The sequence below is a fragment of the Dendronephthya gigantea genome, unplaced genomic scaffold (assembly GCF_004324835.1).
Source record: "Dendronephthya gigantea isolate DGI-Jeju-01 unplaced genomic scaffold, DenGig_1.0 000020F, whole genome shotgun sequence".
Lineage (NCBI taxonomy): Eukaryota > Metazoa > Cnidaria > Anthozoa > Malacalcyonacea > Nephtheidae > Dendronephthya > Dendronephthya gigantea.
In genome coordinates this window covers 2,187,323-2,209,725 of record NW_021163030.1, presented here as the reverse complement: position 1 = coordinate 2,209,725, position 22,403 = coordinate 2,187,323, and the positions used below count along the sequence as shown (strand labels likewise).

At 35.4% G+C, this 22,403-nt stretch overlaps 3 protein-coding genes across 4 annotated transcripts; all 3 read right to left on the bottom strand.

Annotated features, from left to right (window-relative positions):
* Positions 1 to 178: 178 nt before the first annotated feature.
* On the bottom strand, positions 179 to 9,443 carry LOC114521386 (inverted formin-2-like). 2 transcript variants are annotated; one of them, XM_028541815.1, is made up of 18 exons: positions 9,113 to 9,443; positions 8,590 to 9,005; positions 7,130 to 7,245; positions 6,160 to 6,319; positions 6,037 to 6,070; positions 5,790 to 5,922; positions 4,699 to 5,715; positions 4,417 to 4,478; positions 4,230 to 4,332; positions 3,733 to 3,919; positions 3,431 to 3,501; positions 3,244 to 3,351; positions 3,072 to 3,142; positions 2,578 to 2,698; positions 1,967 to 2,131; positions 1,373 to 1,673; positions 822 to 1,240; positions 179 to 622 (listed from the first exon to the last, which is right to left on the bottom strand). In XM_028541815.1, the coding sequence occupies exons 2-18, from the start codon at positions 8,975 to 8,977 to the stop codon at positions 605 to 607; spliced, it is 3,474 nt and encodes a 1,157-aa protein (XP_028397616.1). In that variant the 5' UTR covers positions 8,978 to 9,005; positions 9,113 to 9,443; the 3' UTR covers positions 179 to 604. The 2 variants fall into 2 exon arrangements, with proteins under 2 accessions (XP_028397616.1, XP_028397618.1); XM_028541817.1 differs by having other exon boundaries at positions 9,227 to 9,443.
* Positions 9,444 to 13,979: 4,536 nt separating this feature from the next.
* On the bottom strand, positions 13,980 to 17,944 carry LOC114521434 (protein lin-37 homolog). The gene is made up of 12 exons (XM_028541887.1): positions 17,658 to 17,944; positions 17,513 to 17,548; positions 16,953 to 16,988; positions 16,842 to 16,855; positions 16,710 to 16,763; positions 16,481 to 16,507; positions 16,278 to 16,281; positions 15,914 to 16,058; positions 15,746 to 15,777; positions 15,428 to 15,509; positions 15,242 to 15,318; positions 13,980 to 15,018 (listed from the first exon to the last, which is right to left on the bottom strand). Exons 1-12 carry the CDS (start codon positions 17,735 to 17,737, stop codon positions 14,940 to 14,942), a joined length of 666 nt encoding a protein of 221 aa, XP_028397688.1. The 5' UTR covers positions 17,738 to 17,944; the 3' UTR covers positions 13,980 to 14,939.
* Positions 17,945 to 18,347: 403 nt separating this feature from the next.
* LOC114521412 (ferrochelatase, mitochondrial-like) lies at positions 18,348 to 22,151 on the bottom strand. Its single transcript, XM_028541859.1, has 11 exons — positions 22,005 to 22,151; positions 21,760 to 21,913; positions 21,454 to 21,582; positions 20,927 to 21,075; positions 20,557 to 20,629; positions 20,214 to 20,382; positions 19,980 to 20,078; positions 19,727 to 19,834; positions 19,362 to 19,526; positions 18,808 to 18,867; positions 18,348 to 18,648 (listed from the first exon to the last, which is right to left on the bottom strand). Exons 1-11 carry the CDS (start codon positions 22,027 to 22,029, stop codon positions 18,511 to 18,513), a joined length of 1,269 nt encoding a protein of 422 aa, XP_028397660.1. The 5' UTR covers positions 22,030 to 22,151; the 3' UTR covers positions 18,348 to 18,510.
* Between the last annotated feature and the right edge of the window lie 252 nt (positions 22,152 to 22,403).

Genomic DNA, 22,403 nt, shown 5'->3' with positions numbered 1-22,403 from the left:
GACACCTTGTTTAAAATCTTTGTCAGTTTGAATGCGGCTTTATGTGCGATCAAAACTTAATTTATTTAACCTTGTTTTTCACGTACAAAGACAATTAAAGTAGAACAATGAAACGGAATTAAATATACCTAAAGTTTTATGTACATATATGCACATAATGTAAAGTATACAGGAATGCTAAAATAGTAAAAAGCAATGATTTCAGTTACTATATGCTGTAATATAAATAAAATCATCCAAATATCAAAGTGTTAACACTCATTTGCAAAGTACTATTCATTAGGTGTAAAATTAAATATTATTTTTATCATGCACTAGTAAAAATTATACTACCTCTTCTTTATTATATGCCTAAGATTTTGTTTTCGCTGACTGCTCTCACACGTAAGACCTTAAAATCCACCGTTCACTGTTGCTTATAAAATAACCAATGGTAACCAACACAAATGTAATTCACACTTGTTATGGTCTACATCAGTTTAAAGTGAACAAAAGCCAACCATTGCCACGATCACTTCGAAGACTTTTAAGAAATTTAAATTCAAGCTTAAAAAGTCATGCAAAAATCTGTTTTCTGTAAACTATCGACCATGCAGGAAGGCTTTCACGACTGCACTGAAATCTAAAATCAAAAATAATTACCAAATTAGACATCAACGGGTTAGTTAATATATACCATGCAACACTATGCCATTATAAATAATTATAAATAATGACGTCATAGGTCTTTTTTTGACCTAGGAACTGAGATTATCGTCCAGATCGTGGACCAATTGGATCATGTTCTGATGTAGGAGTACTGTGAAGTTATATGTCTATACCGCAGTTTCCAAACAATGCAGTTGTTCGTGTCCTTTGCGTTGACTGTGTGTTTCGATTTTTCTTGAATCATTCTTTGTGGCTTTTATAATGTCATCGTTTATTAACGTTTGTTGGGCAAAAACACCGTTTTTGCGCGTTTTTTTAACGTTATCTCCATTCACAGATGGCTTTTCAACTATGATATCATCGATAGAATTTTTTACTTCAACGGTTGAATCTTCTCCATTTTCTGAGAATTTAGTTTCATTTAACAGAGGAGACGTTTGCCCATTAGGATTTAATGAAACGTGATTAGAGGTTTTTTCTGATTCTTTCTTGTCTTCAGGTGATATCAAATTTATTTGGTCCAAATCTAAAACCTTTTCCTCGCTTTTACCAGGAGACTTGGCATCAGGAGCTTCTTCCTCTGGGATAGTTGCTTCAACAAACATAAATAAATGTATATTTCATCATTCTGTTTAACAAATCTTACACTAAACTATGTAATAGACGGAAATAACGTGATGAAATATTAACGAGACTATGGTTACAAATTTAATAAGGACCTCACCATGTTCATTTCTTGATTCTTTTTTCGAGACTTCCGCTGCTAGCTTGCCCTCTTGCATCACCGTCCTGGACAGTTTTCTATTCTGGTCAGGCGAGATGGCAGCAGCAGAAGATAATTTTCGTTTTTTTAACTGGAAACCCTGTCTTATTTCTTTGAGTAAGTTGTCAATGATACATTCCTCTTCTTGTATGACGGGTTTAGGTTTTCCTTTGATTTTATTTTTTCCTTTACTTTCTGCTTCCTTCTTCCTTCTCTCACGTTCTGCTTGTTTTGCTTCTTGTTTACGACGTAATTCGTTTTCCTAAAACACGGTAAAAATTATAGTCATTAAATTTTATATATTTTTCGTATGATGAATATGACAAGCATGCAGCTAGTATAAATGAATTGTATCGACATATGATTTCTGCCGTAAATCAGTTCAGCGTGCTCGAACTGTTTTTGTAAAACAAATTAAACAAATGTAATGTTTGTATTATTAAATTATACAAATGTAATGGCTGTTGGGAAAGTGTATTATTTCGCGAAAGTTTGTACTAAAGCCAAGTGTTCTCGATATGATTTTGATTTTCTATAGATCAAAAAGGAGCCAACCTCTTTTGCTTTATCCAGATGATCACAGAATGTTTTGAAAATCACCAAGAGATCTTCCAATTTAAATTTGCTTTCATCTTCACAAAAATACTCGGCAAGATCTTGTTTTAGTTTACTTAGTCGCTTTAATTTCTGTTCAACTGCCTCCACTTCCTTCATAGCATCCTATAAACAATAGGACAATGTTTTAGTCGTAAATGCGTGTTGATAATAAGTTTTCGTTGCAAAAACATGTCATGCATGTGATACAGCCCAACTTTTCAATGGGAATATCCAGCCTTTTCATACTCTTCTATCGGAACTACTTCCTGCTCAATTATCATTAATTTGGATGTCTTGGTCCAAGAACAGAGCATTTTGACCAATTTTTTAACTTTATAAATCATTGTGGCTTCACATACATAACAGCCCGCGATTGCCATGCACACTCCTTTTTATACGAATTTACAAATATACACATCACTATATTATTAATAGGAACTAGGATTCAAGTGTTGAGATAATCAAATTTTTTGTAAATAATTCCACTTGTGATTTGTGAAAACGTCTTCTGGTATACTATTCCTAGTTTCACAACATAGACTAACAGAGTACATTGCAATTGATTGTACCTTTAGAAAAGTACCAAGTTGATTCTTCACATCTTCGTCTCCTTTCTCCATTGATTTTTGTAATGAACTAAGACTTTTGCGTAGTGTGGATAATTCACCAGAGAGGTTATCGACATTCAGCCTAATGTTGATATAAACTTGGTTAAACTTCAGCACATGCAGTGAAAGTGAAATCTGCATGCGATCGTACTCTACACGGCAAAAAACGCTCAAGTTGTTCCCGGTTGATGAGAGCAGGCCTCAACAATTTTGTGCTGCACCCCATGAACAATGTTGTCAACAATATTGTTCCACCTTGCTACGCTTAACAATATTGCAACATGTTGTTGACAACATTGTTCATGGGGTGCAGCACAACATTGTTGAGGCCTGTTCTCATCAACCTGGAACAACTTGAGCGTTTTTTGCCGTGTAGCCATGGTGTGTATATATGAACTGCATCGTCACTGATTTTATCGAACTTCCCTATTGGTAATAATATATCACTAACGTACTTAGAGGCATCCGTTAAGTACTTCATATTTTCTGAAAATGATAAAACACTCGATTGTTTTTCTTCTGCCACCTGAAATAATAAAGAAGGATTAAAAAGTTGACGGAAACATATCGCAAAACATATATTGACAAGGACTGTCTCAATATTTCCAAATTTGTCAAGGAACTCACCTCGACTAAGAAGTGCATAAGATTCATCCTGGGTTTGTTGGCTTTTGTATCAACTAGCTTTGTTATTGAGTTGATTTTGAATCCAATAGCGTTACCTGCACGACCACCCTATTCGCGCATATAAAAAAGACTTGTTATTTCCCATGCATCTAATTCGGAATTAATAGTCAATCTTCTATTGACTCACCGAGTTCATGAAGTTTCCAATGGTTAATATGAGATGAAGTATCTCAGGCAACACTTCGTTATTTAGGATATCTAAATGAAAAACAGGCAGTGTGACTCGAGACAAGGTTCATATTAAACATTCTGGGCAGAATTTCAAATTTCAACGTGGCATTATTGATGGACAATTTCGATGGGCAAGATCACATACAGACTTTTTGTGGTATGCCAGCATAAAAAAGATTAACTTTATTTTCTCAGAAGGGCCCCAAAATTTCACCAAAATTTCTCCGGTCCCTGCCCTAGCTACGCCTCTGTTTATACCTTCCGTGGCATGAAGCAATACATCAATCTTTTCATTCAGCATGTCAACAGTTGATTTGAACTCTTCCTTAGCAATCATTCCTTCCAAGCGTAGTTTGTAATGAGGTACTACAATCAAAGCTAGGAGAAACTTTTCCGCATTTCCTAGTTTATTCTTGTCACCTTTGAAATCTTTCAGCATGCCAACCTAAATGGCAAATAGTGAACGTACAATCATTTTGCTGCATGGGTATAGAGAATAATGGGATATTGGAACTCTTCCAAAGTATGTAAATATATTAAGTATATATAAGGAACGAAAGAATAGTAAAAAGCTGTAGCTTCATTCTTGTATTTGCATGGTGACAATGCTTCGCTGGCATTGAGATAATTTCTGGTTGAGTTATTCGTCCAACGCGTAGGTATAAAGTTTTATTTTAAACTTCAGAATGTCATGAAAGTTTAAAAAAGATGACTGAAATGACTGGAAATATCTTTGAAAATCAAAGTAAACTTACCGTAGTGGTATCTGGTAATATTTTTAGAAATCCTTTCAAGGCATCAGGATCAAATGCTTTGCTATCCCCTGCACGAATACTGCCGGTTATTTCTGCGACTGGTCTAAGAATGGAATGAAATTATAAATTGGTGTGCAACGTCTCATTAAAAACTGAGTATTTTAATACTTCAATACTTCTGTTTTACCTTTTAAACTGATTGAGAAATATATTTATGTTTAGACTTTGTTTGGGGTCCAGGAGGCTGATCTACAGATGGGTAATTGTAAAGCAAAAGCGTTAGTTTGATGGGACGATTTGTTGAAAACGTCTGTTAAATCTGTTTTACTTTATATGCTTAGAATATAGACACGAGAATGGACGAATCTCTTAAATATCGACATTGCGCGACTTGTATTTAATGAAATTATATTTCAAAAGATATGAAAATATATTTTCCAGAGATGATGAGTTGATACAAAACACTTACGACTTTAGGTTCCTTTTTCTTGTTATCATCTTTCTTAGCATCAACTTTTCTTGTTTTCTGACAAAACAATTCTTCCCCAAGTTCAAACTTGGCTTGAATCGGCGCTAATTTTCCCACTTGAATCCATACATTCTTGTAATTCTTATTAACGATCATTGGAGGAATCTTTGCCCACTGCAATGTTCGCATTTTAGATTTCGGTCGAATTGGTGGCGCTGCAGTCGTTGCCTGAATTGCCGAACCAAATCCAGGAGGTGGTGGAACACCAGGAACACCAGGTGGAGGGGGTGGAACACCTGGTGCACCGGGGATAGGGGGTGGTGGTGGAATGCCTGCTCCACCAGGTAGTGGAGGTGGGAAAGGGATTCCTGTCGTCCCAGGAAGAGGAGGTGGCGGTGGAATCCCAGGAGCTCCAGGTAGAGGAGGTGGAGGAGGAATTCCTGGTGCCCCAGGGAGAGGAGGTGGAGGAGGAATTCCTGGTGTCCCAGGGGGAGGAGGTGCAGGAGGAATTCCCGGTACTCCAGGGAGAGGAGGTGGAGGAGGAATTCCTGTTGTCCCAGGGAGAGGAGGTGGGGGCGGAATTCCAGGTAGTCCAGGGAGAGGAGGTGGGGGAGGAATTTCTGATGCGCCAGGAAGAGGGGGTGGTGGTGGAACTTCTGGTGTTTTCAGTAAAGTAGGCGCGGAAATTGATGTCGATGATTTACTTTCTACGTCAACAGAAGGGTTTTTCAATTCCTGTTCCTGGGTTGAGGGTTCTGTTTGCGATCCAACATTATTAGTATTAGTAATTGAACGTTTATCTTCTTTTTTAGGACTATCAGAGGATTGCCTCAAAACAATCATCTCTTGATCTTTTGCCATCATATTCATCTTATTAAGATCTTGTACCAAAGAAATCTTTGTTATCAAGTTTTCGATCAGTTCCCATTTTCGGTCTGTTACTTCATTATCGTCATCCAGAGTTAACAATGATTGGAGAATGTTCAAAAAATTCATTGCGCATGGTTTACTTGATATCTAAATAAATAAAACGATATAAGCAATACTTTTTAACCAGTATATAGGGCAAGAATTACCAGTTATGAATTTACCTTTTGAAATAAGGCTTGGAAAACGTCATTGTGATTGTTTAAATTAATTTCGCCACCAAATTCATCTTCGTCATTAAGACGTTGACTTTCAAAAACATCAATCTGCAGCAGTAAATCGTCATCTTCTTCATTTCTAAAAGTACAAAAAAGGGAAAAGAAAAACAACTTCTTTAAAAAATTCCCAAACCAACAACTGTCCAGTAAACTTGAAATATATGCACCGAACAAAGAACTGGTTACCACTTACTTGAGTACATTTAATTCCTCTAATAAACCAAGGCCTGGAAAATATAATTCATTTAAAAAATTAAGTGGAATAAACTGAAACAGAATCCAAGTATTCGTCTAAATTTGTAACGACTATACTCACCAATAAACTCGTTTCTTAATTTCACGCGTTCTTGAAAGTCATCAGTGGACATTATTATTGCATTCACAAATGCAACGCATGACGTCACGTATGGAATGATTTCAACGTGTTTCATTTCATTAATCACAACACTGAAGCGATAACGTTGGCCGTTTCTTGACTGAATATGATTAAGGGAATATCTTAATTAATAAACTGGACAGGCGATCAATATATTTTAACTTTTAGGTAACCGACATGGCACTGTTTTTGCAACTAACCCAGTTCCCTGGACATGCAAAAAACACTTTTTAATTTTTTTTAAAAATTCTTCAGCGAGTATTCTTTAAAAAACTAAAATTTAATACGCATGAAACTAACTATGTCTGTTTACGATCCAATAGCCCCTTCTTATCTCAAAGCTGTGATTCAGCCCACTATGCGAGCATGGGGGTAACGGGTGTAGTGGACTGGAGAATAATAAAGCCAAAGCCAGCATAATATAACATGGCCCTGCTATACATGCATGCCAATCTCGTACCCATTGCTACATAATAAGGTGTTATTTCACTGTAGTTATTTTATTTTACCCGGGACATCCTTCGTGCATGGATCACGCAATCCTGCACGGAAAACCATTTGGTGATCCTTTAATGTACCATTTGGTAATCCTGTATGACAGGCTAACACGTAGCCTGCTCGCAGACTGCTGCGAGCAGGCTAGCTAACACGCTAACATGTAGAATGTAGATCCATTTCAACCGTAAACTGGCCTGTATAATTTCAAACAAGCTGAGATCGCCAGAGAGAAAGTTAATCATTCGATATGATTTGAACAGCTTAAATTTGCATGATATTGATAGACGTACTCCTTCACAAAAGCCAACAAAACCATTAATTAATTATACTAGAGAAGTATTTAAACAATGCGGGCGATTTGTATATCTATATATATACCTTTGCATAGAACTAAGGAAATAAATTCACTTACCCGATAGTTTTCAAGTGCATCCAATGCCAGAGAGTATCCTCTGGGACAGTATAAACATAACGCGGACAACAATTCAAACACTTGCTTTTTAACCATTGTATTTTGATTATCTAGGACTGATTAATAAGATATACTATTAACTAAAAATCACGTTTACGTAAAGTAGCCGGATTAAGAGGATAACATCGTAGACGTAGTTCAATCTCGGTTTTATCCATGATTGTTCTGGTGTTACGTATAGTCGCCAGGGTGGATTTACAAGAGATCATAACACTAGAGAGATTCGGTCGATATCGCATTGCTGTTTGGTAATCTAATTACATTATTAATTATCTATATATTGTGTATATTACGATGTACTTTAGTACGTTCATTACGTTCATTATAATCCGTGATTCACAGATTCATTTTGCTTCAACCGATTCTTATCAAATTTAATTATGTTTATCGCAACCAATTTAATTATAAAAAATTGAACAGTGGTTTCGATTGTGAATCTTCAAGTCAATTTAAAGCGGAAAATACGTTAGATTCAGCGAGTTTCTTCGCTCAACGATTACAACCGCGGGATTGTTTAATGGCAACAATCGAAGCTGAAAATTTAGAAGTTATGAAACATATCCCTATTCATTTATTTTATTATTTAGGTTTATCACGCATACATGTACAGAGAAAGAGACTCGGAAAAGACAAGTTCAAACTCTGAACAAAGAATGCTTCATTGTTTATAATACCACATACTGCTCTGTAAACACACATGCATGCATGCGTCCCGCTGTAAAGTTATCCATCTAATGTGAATGTATATAAGCAAATTAGCAGTGTTGTGCATTCCAAAGATTCGTCAAAAGACAACCCAATCAGATTGAATGGGCTACTTAGAAGTTAGAACACGTACGAAACAGGATTGGACAGTGAAACAACAATCCATTTTAAGACATCGACCGGCATTATTGCAATTGCACTTTTAACATGAAATTCCGGCAATATTGATTCAACGTCTCCACATGCGCGGTATCATATGGTATGAATCATATCATCTCATGTTATCATTAATTTAATGTGACCTACTATTTCTGAAATGTTACTCTGTCTCTGACTTCGCCACCACATATCTTTTTTGCCGAAGACGAAGTTCTTCAATGCAGACATATAATTGCTTCTACTCTAGCATAAACTGAGCCGTTTTATTTTGTGTCCGGTATAAATGTCGTACTGAGTTCAAGCGGTGAAAACTGTGAGTCACGCTAATAGTACGACGGCATGCTAATGAAACTCAAAATTTTAAATACAAACATAGTTAACAAGTTACACTGGTTACCTAATATCATTGAACAATTGACTGGGTGCTTCTTATAGTTATTCAATTAATGTGATATATTAATTCTAGGCGGGAGGCAATACAGCAACCAAACGATAGACAATGTTGTCACCTAGTCATAGAATATAAAACAATTTACCTGTTGTCAACTCTCTGGTAAAGTTTTGACTTTCGATCATATACTCGAGTCCGGCTTTAGAATTCATCACGGCTTTGATACATTGGACAGCTTCCAATTGAATAAATGCGTCGACAAAACTACACACACTTTTATCACTCAGTCGTTCTAGTGATAAAAATAATGCCTCGAGTCCTCCAAGTTTTAAGAATTCCTCCATCCATTCTAACGTACACTTCTGTATTCTTGATTTTATCCCTGCATAATTTTGTACAGTTGGCTTTGTTATGAGACGAATACAAAGTTCTGGATCAGCTTCGGCGAGAGATTCAATCTCTTGCTTTCTTGTTTCTTCATATTTATTTGAGACGGTCTTTTTCAAGACTGACCAGATTCTTTTCCCGCTCATAGCTGAGACGGCAAAATCTTCGACACTGCTGTAGAAAGTTATATGATATCATATAAATCACTTTTGTTTTATCCTCCGCAGGTCAGTCATCAAATCAACAAGCGATATTCACAAGTGCTAAATAGAATAGATTACCTGTAATACAAGGAAACTTCCGCCTACACATGCATGCAATGAGAAGTAAACTTGGCTTCAGAAACAATTATACAATGGCAATGCAACCTTAACTGAAGCCAACTAAAGACATACTTGACAGTGAGTTTAATCTCCTATAAGCTTCAAACCTTCGAGGCCAAGACGTGATTTTCGTTTGTTTGACGTTTTATGGAACATATTTAAGCAACACGTCAAAATTTGCATGGCGATGACGTCGTCAAGGCTTATATGAATAAGCAAATTTGCGTCTTTGCCAATGGCAAAAGCTAACTTTGTGTTATTCTTTGTTTTTAAAAATAAACCTTTTACCAGTTCGACAGTTTCCATCACATAGTCATGGGGCAAACGTAAATTACTGCTGCAACCTTTCATGGTCTGTGAAAGACCATTGCGTCATGCGTGTGCTCGTGTAGCAACGTACGCTATTATAAAGTCTATAAGATTATTTATTTCATAACAATGTACTGAGGTGAATTTGCTTGTATCGCAAAATAATTTTGTTGGCCAAATACGACAAAAACTGTTTGGGTTTGTTGCATGCATGTTTGTTTATTAAGCAGACGAAAGAATTAAAACTAATTAAAGTCATGCATGCAGCATGCGTGTTGTTTTGTCTAGAATGAACCATGAATACACGAACGATATGGAGTCGTTGAAATGAGCGCACGGGATGTCAACCAACGATTGTGTGGAATAAAGTTGGTGTTATTGGGTTATGAAAGAAGGAAGGACTAAAGTTAGAGTAGTCTCACTCATATAAACATCTCCTAGCTATATTACTCTATGCCTATGGGCACTTTCCATTAAGCGGCCAAAAGGGTCAGACCGGTCGTATTTTGAATTGAAATTAAATAAAAAAAATTAAAAAATTAAATATAGCGGTGAAACTGCATTTTCCCTGCTAATCAGATTTAAATAACATTAAATTTGAATGCAGATTTCTTAAAACACTCTAAAATACCAGTAATCTGTCTGTACTGAAATACAACAGGATCGGTTTGACCGTTTTTACCGTATAAACGGAATGCGCCCTCTGTTGTATATATATTCATGAACTGACGCGCAGTAATCAAATCAGGATATATATATTTCTATATCATATTCAGCAGGAAATCTTGTATTTGTGTTAGTTACCCGAGCAGGGCAGTGCTCAATGACAATGACCTTTTGACGAAAGTGTAAAAACAATGATTGAATCGTTCTGTAATCTGTAGTTGAGAATCAACCATGTCATGGATGGCTTGGAATAAACTGCGAGGTTATCCGAAAGAAATTCGGATATTTCAATTTCCAAACGGAACTCATAGGGCGCTTCCTTTGTACGGTAAAAACGGTCAGACAGGTCCTGTTGTATTCCAGTACAGACTCACAGATTACTGGTTTGAAGTGTTTTAAGAAATCTGCATTCTCAGATTTAATGTTATTTAACGAAATCCTCTATTTCAATTCAAAATACGACCGGTCTGACAATTTTGGCCGCTTAATGGAAAGTGCCCATCGTATGCTGAAGGCAAGAATTTCTGCAAATAGAGAATTTTGAGGATTCAATAAACATCTCCGCAGAGATCCTTTCATATCCTATCCCCTTCTCATTCCAGAAACCAGGTAATGTATCATGATCGTGGCCGTTGCCAAAGAGTTCAAGTATGAATGTCATTATGCCATGAAGTAGCAACAACATGCCGACCAAAAAAAAACAAATCACGTTTCATGCTTTTTCTTCCCATTTTCACCTGTCATCAAAATAATCGCTCTTCAAACTAAAGTACGAATGCCGCCCTCTGGAAACGTAGCCAGATCACGTCTCATTCATTGACGTCCCGTGTTGTGTAAACCTTTCATATCCGGCATTTGTGTACTACGCTTACACTGAGTAATAATGCAGCCATGTGTACTTGTTGCTGGTTGAAGTGAAGATTGAAAAGATGTAGATATGAAGCCTCAAGCCTGGCGCAAAATGATGCATCAGCGCATTCGTTGCGCAAAGTTGAAATTGTCCCGAACATGTCAACGTGGCTGATGTAATGTGTGTAGTCAGCAAATGATGACTTGAATACAGAACTGATAAAGACAAATTTACATCTGGACTATTTCTTATTAGTGAAATGATCTCTTCACGAAAATGACGTGACATTAGGAAACCAGACTTAACTTTGAGTGTTATAGTTGGATAAATTAAAACGCTGAATGACTAGAGCAAAGGCTTGAATTCTAAATTATTTCTCATTAATTTCTAAAGTAATTGATTTGCAAAACGCATTTTATATGAAAAATTCATCACTAATTACAATAACTAATAAGCTCTTTATTTTCAAATAATGAAAGACTAAGGTTTCCAAGACACCAACGGTTAGGGCGACAGCTAGTCTAACAATAAAATTTATGAAAAGCGCAAGAAATAAATATTTAGGAGTCGAATGTTCATAAAATTCAGCCAGGATAATTTTTAATATATTGAATATAAAGAAATATACGTGATCAAAAGAGATGGCACATGCGGATTAGCAGATTTGAAGGGTTAAATTTATATATCACGGAAACTGGCCGAACATGCAGATAAGCTGAAAAAACACTATTACTAGGACAGTCACTTAGCGACACACAAGAGGCGTATATCACTTTACACATTATTAATTATGGGAAAGGTTTATCTTTGGTTAGTCAAGACGTGACATGCTTAAAAAACGTATACCAAGGGATAATTTAGTGTATTTTATTTTATTCATTTTATCAAGCTGAGACCTTGCGACTTAATTGTCGGGGCTTCAATTTGGGAGAGACATTTCCAAAAAGTATAAAACGATTGCTGCTTTTAAAATTTCAACCTGTTCTCAAATTTACATGCACGTTTTAACTGAATAGCGCTTTGACGACGAGAAATTAATCTCTCTATATAAGCATTTGAACCTGCACTTAAAGAGCTTAAGAGAATTTAGGCGCCGTTACGTCCTGACTTTATACAAAAACAAATATGAATATTTTATTTTTCTGGTCCTCTCGAAACAACAACTGCAATAAAGTTAAAAATATTATAGTTTCATTATTAAATCATCAACTCCGCAAAAACAAAGGATCCAATTATTTTTAGTTAGATCGTCGGGGGTTTGGATCAGGCAGATTCAGACGATGTTTAAAGAGGAACGTCTTAAACTATTTAAATATTCATATCTATTATGCTGTGAATTTATTCGTGAATTTCATTGTTTACTACCAAGTATATGTAGGACAGGAACACGAAGACGACGCGGGGATTGTTAGGTCTAATACACCATTACTACCAAATCTTATTATTATTGCATGTCTGGGCCAATCTTAGCCTACATATATCATATTGCCACAATAGAGCAAATATAAATTTAGTTATATACCTTTCCTTTTGAAACAAATGAAAAATAAACCCGACCGTATACCGCGGCTTGTATACCGAGTATTTTTCTTATCTCTGCCTCTGATATTTCTACGATAAGAATTAACACATTAAATTAGGCAACAATATCATTGACTAGTGACACTGGGCTCAGGAGACTCCTATATTGAATCTGAAGCCGAAATGTTCTATAAAATGATGCCTGACATTGGATTTATAGTGAATGTATAATATAACATGCACTGTCAAGTTATCTCTTTTAAATTATAAATTATATACGCTACTACCTACTAAGATATATAGCAATGCATGAGAACCAAACTTTTCAAATATAGTTTCTCCTGATATTGGATTGACAACTTTCAGTTATAACCATTGAACTCTATTGTATCTATTAAATTAACTGCATGGTTAAAACACGGTATACATATACAAAATCTTGCGTATGGTGATGTTGATTGAGTTCCCCATGCAACTGCATATATTGCAATAAAGATCAAAGTTTACACCGGCGAATTGGATGATAAATTTTGGTAATATATAGAATTTGGTAATATAAGCATGATGTATAGGTAATATCATGCAGTTTTCCCCTCCTATATATACATTAGTCGCTCCGTTTCACTGACGTTTTCTAACAAAAAATTATAATACCATAAAGCCATCTATAACAAGGTCATATATATCATTTTCATATTATTCATTTTATATATCAGTGGATATAAAAACATTCTTTTTATATAATTTTTTTCTAATTAAGTTTCTGTCTCATATCACGGACTATACATTTTTTAGTTTATATACTAGTCGTATATAGCTCTAAGTTAATTGACTAAGTATATTTTGACTTATATACTAACCGGTACTTGCACAATTATACACTCTCCAGAATTCACTTCAACATCGCTTGCGTGAGGTTTTAATATCGATTGTTATATAACGCACGCAAATGGCAAGTTCCTCAATTAAGATAGTGCATTCACGTAAAAATGATTGACGATATTCATGCAAATTTTTGAACTTAAATGTAAATAAAAGGCACGAGAAGTATATTCCCCATGCACAGATGATGTTATCGTTTCTTTCAGTTGATCTGCTCGCTTTTCAACGTCGCAGCGTGTATGTAAAATGCCTCAACTATACATGGAATAATATATTACGTTAACGGTTAACTTCAAGTGGAATATATTTGCATGTTTTTTTTTTACATATATATATATGCTTGCAGGTGCACTATACATGCACGCACGCGTCAAAAGCTCGTTAACATGCACCAACCGTTTTATTATTGAGAGGATTCTGAAGATGGGAAAAATAAAATAGACAAACGCATCGTGATGCTAATCGCCTAATGGCAGTAATGTCGACAATTAACATAAATTGTGTTTTATACAAAGTAATAAAAAAGATAAATTCGTTCAAGTAATGAAACAAAATAGATATGGATCAGTGTTGTATTCCAATTCATTCTTATAAGTTTGTTAGTTACGTTATTTTTTCAGGTTTGAGTCTTTCTAATGCGGTTTATTGACTTGGTGTCGAAGCGGCTGTATTTGCCCGCAACGACAGCACACTAGTGACACTACTGTGGATAGCATTATTTACAAGAGCAGCGTAGAAGTACCTAACTCTCACCTGCTGCTTTCGCAAGTACAACAACAGATTGGAATTTCCTTAATATCTCTTCGGTAACTTGCCATGATCGCACGTTTTTATCCAACAGAGTACAGTAGTACATGCATATATGTACATACAATCCAATATATATAATGACATGTAAAACAAGATCTTTCTGATATTAGCATGTGTGGAGCTATGTAGCTGTCAAACCACATATATACCTGCTACAATTCACGAATCATATAATCATTATCGCGGCAAGAAATACCGCCTTCAGCTTTGCAATCATGATGCCGGCACATTCTGCTCATGTAAATTTTCGATGTCGAAACATCAAAATCTCAAAACTAGTTCTAAATGCATTTTTGCTTCAGTGATACGTGTTTCTGTATTTTATTAACAACTTTATATTAGCTACAAGTTTTCTTTCGAAATTTATAAAATCTTGCCGTGCAGGAGTTCAATATAGGGAGCATCACTTGTGATGTGAAATGACACAGTTTGCAGTCCTATATATATACTAAACGTTCCTGCAATACAATTATAAAAGCATTGCGTCATATTTGTATATATTTGGTAAAAAATGTATCGGACAAGTTTCCGCTGAACTTCCGCGGATTCAGGGTAAATCAGAATAAATTTCATGGCCTAATTTTGAATCCAAAATACCTTATTAACGGTATTGGTAACTTTTTTCTAAAGCATATTTTGACATAAAAATCTACCAATATGATTGCAAGTTAGAGCTGGAGTAATTTATTCTGACTTACCCTGGATCCGCGCCACTGCGCGCGGGAGTATAAGACTAGCTCTTGTTTATTATTCTTTGAAATGCTTTCTAATTATTTGAATACTTGTCGTATAACGTCGTTGATTACTATGAGATGCATCTTTCCACCTTTAGTAAAATCAAAACATTTTACACATTTAGAAAAATAACGCTACACTTAGACGGGTAATGCTGAAAAAGCGGATGAGTTGATTTAAGAAACAATAATTACGATTGATTATGACTAATGATTTTGACTAATGATTTTGACTAATGATTTTGACTAATGATTTTGATGATGTAAAGGTTCATACAACGATGGTGGAAATTTCACAAATATCCCCAAAAGTACCTTCGTCTGACGTCCTTCCATCTTGACATGTGTTGACTAAGCAGATCTGATGCACCTGGACCATCCCCCTCATGAAACTGAAATTAATACAATTATTTAATAATTTTACGACAATACATTAATTGTCAAATAATTTAGGAGCAGATTACATTTTCTAAACCACTGTAAATACACCTTGATACTCACGTCATTAGCATCCCATATTTCATTGCGAAATTGAGGAATCTGATCGGAATATGGTCTACACTCACCAACTGGTGGCGGAAGACTGAACATAATAATAATACATTGAAAAATTTGTTTATCATTTGGAGAAAACGTGATTCATTAATTAGTATACATTTGAATATTCCTAATAATTTATCGACACCACTGATATAATTTCAGCTGACATTGACAGATAAAATACGCTTTTTCGATGTTTACATCACGACGTAATCTTTTAAAAAAATGTATTCAGCATGTGCCGTATCGTATTGATAGCAATGTCGCACAGTTTAATACCTGTTTACAACATCTGAGCTTCTACTAAGTTCCTAGAAAAAATACGATAACAGTATTTAGTCTGTTATGCAAGTTGAAACAACAATCACCGTACCATACTGCATGCAGCCGCCTGGGAGAGGCATGTGATTGCCGAAATAGCGTGATTATTGTTTAACCGTAACTTACCAATGAACTTGGGAACTCAGGTAGCGGCTTTTCTTCTGCCTCATGAGGTTTGTTTTTCATCCATGCACGAGCCAAAACATACAGCGAAGTGTCCTTATTAAACTTTGCAAAGTCCACACTGCGGCCTCGTAGCTCGTGAATGTAGCTGTATGCATGATCAAAACATGTAAAACAGAATTAAACTTTCTACATTTGACCTTGGAGTTGCCAGTAGGCCCAGCACATTTAACAACATGTTATACTGAAGTGGAGTGGAAAGCATATAAAAGCCTTCGCACTAAGATAATACAATTTATATAAACTTGGTGCAAATTTTAAACCTAAATGCTTGAGAAAAGCAATAATGGAGGAATGACACACTTACGTTTCTATGATGACATCATCAGAAGAGAATATGTAAAGAAAAAAGCAAGATATTAACACAGGGCAACATATCACTGTTAATATTGGCATACTAAAATACTTTCATAAAATTTCATACACAGTGAAACAGGTGGCATGTAAATTTCTCATGCACAGCCATTAACCAATCAGACTGTGACTTTGAGAAATCAGAAGATAACATACTTTGAGCTGGTAAGGTCACCTGATTTTCTGGAATGAAGAAAATAAACAGTAGTAAGTTGGTTGATAAAAATTATGCAAAGATCAGTAATATGAATAAAACATTTCATTGCAGATGATATATAAAACACAAACTTTTTAACATAATAATAATAATATACAGTACTACCAGTATATCTTGCTAAAATTTTATATAGTTTTATCAGGCTAAAATAATCTGGTAAAACAATACCAGTGTCTTGTGGTGGATTTTCTCGTTTACTCCTCTTCCTTGGTGTTCTGTTTCCTGGAAATAAATAGATTCATGTAACACATAAATTGACATTCATGTGAAATATGTGCCAACAGGATAGCAATTGGTTACCTGAAGACGAGCTTCTGTATTTTTTGCAAAAGTATATATCAAAGAAAAAACAAAATAAGCATACAGCACTAGTTATTCATAGGAATACATCAATTTGTAGAAGTGTTCTACCTTTTACGTGGTGTTGATGGCTGACTAGTTGATGTTCTATAAGAATTGGTTTAAAAATCTTAGCAATGTGCACAAAAGTTACTGCAAATCATTTAGCACATTTAGAAAAAATTATCCTAATACTACAGAATATATCACTTTGTGTATTTTAGTACACAACACTTGTGTACTAAAGTGTTGTTGTTAGGTCTAGTTATTTAAATCCTGCTCAAGACCTTAGTTCAAATCCTTAAACTACATGTAAGGTCTAATTTGCTAAAGTTTTGTAGAAACCATGTAGAAAGCAGAGGCTCAAAATCGTAACCAGAATCACCATTGATTATGATTTGAACAACCAGTCCCTATGCTGCTGTCACCTATATGTTATTACAGCTCCCCTTTACATATCCCTTTGTAAGAAAAGCAATAATTTAAAACTTTTTCATGCAGATGTGACAGGCTTTATTAAAAAACAAAGCCAGCCTTTAGCCAAGAGTGAATGTAATGGAAAACAGCCTTTACATGGGATTGGAGCTTATTAGCTATCACATATTGACATATCAAAGTTGTATTCTTCACACCTGTCTGGATCTTTCACATCCTCATTTAATGGTGGACTGAAAGGAATGAAAAGAACATGCAGAGTTAAAGGAAATCGTATCTATTTGTAGATGAAAATTATCATAAATTACTTTCATACTGACTAAATGGACATGTGAACAATACCTTAAAGTGTCCTGTTTGTCTGCAAGTTGTTTAAGTAAGTCTTCTAATGTGCTTCTGGCGTCAACTAAACGTCCTGTCATCTCCCTGTTTGGCAGTCTGAGTCTCTTATTTGCAAAAAAGTATACCTTTCCCAAATGCACCTGTTACGAAGAATGTACGTAGATGCTAAATATCCTTATATAATTTATCCGAGCCACTAGCGTCTTAAACTCGAGCTAAAACTATGGTTAATGTCAGGATTTTTGCTGCTTTACCACCACTGAAGAAGCTGAAATTGTCCGCCATCTTGAATTTGACCGAGTGTAAACTGTAAAGCGCTGGAACGAGTGTAATAATTTGTTTCAAGAATGGGTAATTTTTTTATTACCTGTTTTTTTATTACCTGCAAATTTTTTCAAAATACTCCGACTCGTCACCTCTATAACGGTGTCCAAACGTGATGTGCAATCAAAACTCTTTCTTTGAAATGATCTCATCGTTTGCCGGAATACGATATACTACAATACTCCACCCTCTGACTCGATCTCTGGGATCTCTGGGCAATAGACTAACGAAAGTATCTTGCTATCAAGGATTTCAAGGCTCCCAGGCTAAACGTGTGCAGTTCTTAAGTTGTTCTCAGAGTTGTTCTTAAACATTAAATCCAGGGCTAGGCAAACAAGCAATAGCACACACGACATGAAACGTAAACTATGTTCATTGTTTTTCTTTACACGCATTTACATCCTCGGTACGAGGAGTCTGAAATGGAAACCTCTAAAGGATTAGACAGAATTCTAAACTCTTTCAAGTAACATCACCCCAAATTCATCCTGGGTATAATTGAATTGTTTACCAGACTTCACAGCGATGGTCACTGAATTTTTTGATTCCTAAAAAATTCCTTCGCTTCTTTGCATGTAATGTTCACGCACATGGGACATCGTAATGGTAGTTGAGTTGAGCATACATCATTCGATTCTAAATGAGCTTTTACAATGTCGGCCATAGCCTAAACCATACAGAAATATGTTTTAAAATCCGATTCTACACTGTATATATTATGTAAGAATAATATTATTAGTAAAGAAAAAAGTTCAAAGAGGCACAAGGATTAGGAAATATATGAAAATCATGCTCTTCTAAAATCTAATCTTCTAGTGTGACAAACCTTAATAAATATTGGATTATCGTTGAGACTTGCAGCGCGTCTGATCATTTCCACTCCAGCCTAGTAACAAATAATTGGAAAACAATCAAATTGATATATTTTGTGAATACTCTTCTCAATTACCCCTTAAGTCCACTTTCTATGAGAAGAGATATCCAAAGACTTCCATCATCCTTCCAGTAAACCCCATCTTTTTCTCTTACAACTACCCACCCTTCTTCTCCCTTTCAGTTTCACTCTTCAATAAATCTCTTAAAAAAGCTCTCTTTCTCTTTGATCACCTCTTACCAGAATATAGAGTTTACGATCTACCACGCGGATCGAGTCGCGAATCGTAAACTCCCTAATGTTTCCAAAGAGCCACCACCAATTTCTTTAATCATATCTTTCTGATACCCTCTCTAATTATCTTTTTCCAATAGTAAGCTATCCCTCTCTCTAACTATTTCTAGGCCTTGGCCCTCTCTCAACTTTCTACAATCTCCAATGCCTCCACCCCTTCTCTAATAAGCCCTACCCCATTCTCTAACGATTGTCATTCAACAAATTCTTACTTTTTGTGCAGTTTCTTCCATATATTCAATATCTAATTCATAAAGTGTCTCAATGTGATCTGACGTAAATGCAATTGGAACAAGCAGCATATGTTTTTGACCATTCTTACACAGACCCTCAATAGCTTCCTCTGTTGATGGTCCTAGCCATGGAAGAGGACCCACCTAGGACAGATAACTATCAATATCAGTATCTCCAATCCTTTTTATTACTATCTATGAATTTAACTGATTACACATTATGATATTGCTGGAATACATTTGACGATCATCTTGGAACAAAGCCAAATTTGAGCAGAGAAGTTCTGATTTAAAGAAACTACCTAGAACACATCCAGACTAGGTTTGAATTAAATATTACTAACCTTAGATTGCCAAACAAGTCTATATGGGTTACTAAAATGTATTTTTTGCATAACATTATGGACAGTTGCTGCAACTTCACCAGGATAAGGATCCCCTCTGTTCACAACCTGTGATCAATAAGAGATAAAGGGGTTAGATTGGCAATGAATTGGTCAGGAAATGTCATCTTTCTATCTGCACCATTCTTATTATAATACTGATCATATGACTTTACCAGTTAGGTGATAAACTTAACAGCCATGCAATCCATACCTTCATTGGTAAAGAATGAGCAGAGAAAAGAATCACAACTTCATCTCTCACAGCTTCTGGAAACTTTTCCAGCTCTATTTTTATGTTTTCTGCAAATGCCTTAATACAATAAAGAAATTGTGGAATTATATTGAGTTAAATCATTTACTCATTTTTTAGTCTCTTGTGGCCAACTTCCTTATTAGCAGAAACATTATAGTGTGTTAATTCCATTTGTGTACCTCAAACATTTACCTCTACAAGACCTGGGTGTGTTGGCCATCTATCAATGACACTCCACTTCACATTGGAATCCAAATTTCTTTTCTTGTAAAAACGGTATATTGCATTTAAACTACTTCCAGTTGTTGAGCACGAATATTGAGGATACTGAGTGAATGCAACCACTCTATCCAAGCCATCCCTATAAAATTAAAGGTAACCAAAACATAACCATGTTATTATGCTATAATTGAGATTTAATTTAAAGTACTTTATATCATTACAGCAGATGCCGTTGCATTTGTGAGCAGAGGTAAATCTTGCCAGTATTGATGAATAAATATTAATTTAACAATAATTTTATTAAAATTCTTACTTTTCAATTTCCTCCAAAGTATCTTCTGTAAGTGGATTAGCATATCGAAATCCAATGTAATATTTATGTGGAGCTATAAAACACAAATAAGATTGATAATACAAAAATCAGTGAGGAAATTCTCAGTATCCTAAGTATCCTCAATAACATGGCCATGTATGGCACCCCTGAAGGAGGAACCCACAAGAGATGCTTTAACTTAGTAACTTTGTTCCCATAGCACCTGTTTATTCCTCCTTATTATCCCAAGAACAACAGTTCTATGCTGGTCAACCTGTCTGTGCAAAAAATTGATACTCAAAGGAATACTTGGACACATGAATGCACTCATTGATAAAATGGTAAAATGCGGTACTGTAATATTATTTACCGGTTTTAGGACTTATTTCATCAAGAATTTCCACCATTTCATCTCCTTGTTTCTCAGTCCATTTCCTTATAGGTGATCCTCCTCCAATTTTACCATATTGCTCTTGTATCCGTGGTGTTCTTCGTTTAGCTATAAATGGTGCCAGACGACTTGGAGAAAAGAAACTATGTTTAATACTTTTGTTTTGCATTGTATTATTTAGACATGTTTATATAAATTCCATGGTACCAGGGGTTGCAGGGTTGGTCTGTTAGTTTATTCACAAACAGTCAGAGATTGAGCTTGCAAGATTTAATTGATTTCATTTCTATCGTTTGCTAATTGCATATATTGCACACCTACAGAAGTATAGAAACAATTCACTAAACCAACCATCTATTTGATGATCAGGGTAAAACCAAGGTTTTTCCTAGTTAGGTTCAGAGGTGTACATTCCAATTTCATTGGATAATGCAAAAAACCCTGCAAAATCCAACTTATTAACTACAGTACTAGCTTTCCTGAGGCGCACATTTCGCGTGTTTTACCTTTGAGCTGGAAGTGGTATGAGGTCTTTATCAGAAAACAAACGAAACAAAAAATCACGAACTTCATCCAATGTACTAGGCCCACCCATATTGACCAACATTACTCCTGTTTTAGCTTTCTTCAAATTTCTACAACATGGAGTAAAAGGACAATATATCCACCAGATCTCTTTTCATTCATAAAATATTAACAAATTACATAACATTAAAATTTTATAAACTATTTATACTTATTTACTACACATCTATCTACTAATCTCCATTTCTGTCGACTACAACTCAAGGAAATATGTTTCATCACTTTACCCTTCATTCTTGCTCTGTTTCTGATTTCCTGGTGCACGAGAAGTGTTAAACAGTCTTATACCTTGCACTGCCGGATACTTCACGTGTGCTACTAGATCTTGACTAGAAAACCTGTAACTTTTGAAAATCCAAGACGCAGTAGCCGATCTTGGTCCTAAAATAACCCCACAAATTTATAATTAGAAATAATGAGAGCAATACACGAGCAGTCGATTTTAGCAATCAAGTCAAATAATAATACTTACTGGTAAATGACAATTTCGCTAACATGTTGAACGTTACTTGTTGTCAAATGAATATTTACCGGAAAAGGTGCTTCGCTAAGGCCTCGCTTCCGATCATATACATCCTGTTGCTTGTAATTCTTGTGGAAGTATTATGGTCAGGACAAACTCATAGTTAATAATTAATAATTTTGACCGCGAATATTTAACACAATAAAAACATGTAGTCGAAGTCAAAAGGGCCTAATGGTGGAATTATGTCAAGAAACGACTAGTTATTACTGTTGTTTCACTTTTGGTATTATTTATTATATAACCCGAGTACAGGACATTGGCATAGAGATTAGAGAAGAGGGTGGGGGTGTTAGTCACACCTGAAATGGGGGAGCAGAGCTTTAAAGTAGCAAAATTGTCTGTTGT

Excerpts from the sequence above, each read along its gene's own strand:
- LOC114521412 (XM_028541859.1), bottom strand. The coding sequence starts at position 22,029 with ATGTTAGCGAAATTGTCATTTACCA. Across the intron at positions 21,583-21,759 it reads AAACAGAGCAAGAATGAAGG|AAATTTGAAGAAAGCTAAAA; the intron begins GTAAAGTGATGA and ends TCCATGTTGTAG. Across the intron at positions 21,076-21,453 it reads ATACCACTTCCAGCTCAAAG|TCGTCTGGCACCATTTATAG; the intron begins GTAAAACACGCG and ends CTTTTCTCCAAG.
- LOC114521386 (XM_028541815.1), bottom strand. The coding sequence starts at position 8,977 with ATGAGCGGGAAAAGAATCTGGTCAGTCTTGAAAAAGACCGTCTCAAAT. Across the intron at positions 5,923-6,036 it reads GAGGAATTAAATGTACTCAA|AAATGAAGAAGATGACGATT; the intron begins GTAAGTGGTAAC and ends TTGTACTTTTAG. Across the intron at positions 3,502-3,732 it reads ATTGCTTCATGCCACGGAAG|ATATCCTAAATAACGAAGTG; the intron begins GTATAAACAGAG and ends TTTTTCATTTAG.
- LOC114521434 (XM_028541887.1), bottom strand. The coding sequence starts at position 17,737 with ATGACAGGACGTTTAGTTGACGCCAGAAGCACATTAGAAGACTTACTT. Across the intron at positions 16,989-17,512 it reads GATGTGAAAGATCCAGACAG|AACATCAACTAGTCAGCCAT; the intron begins GTGTGAAGAATA and ends CAATTCTTATAG. Across the intron at positions 15,510-15,745 it reads AGCTCAGATGTTGTAAACAG|TCTTCCGCCACCAGTTGGTG; the intron begins GTATTAAACTGT and ends TATTATGTTCAG.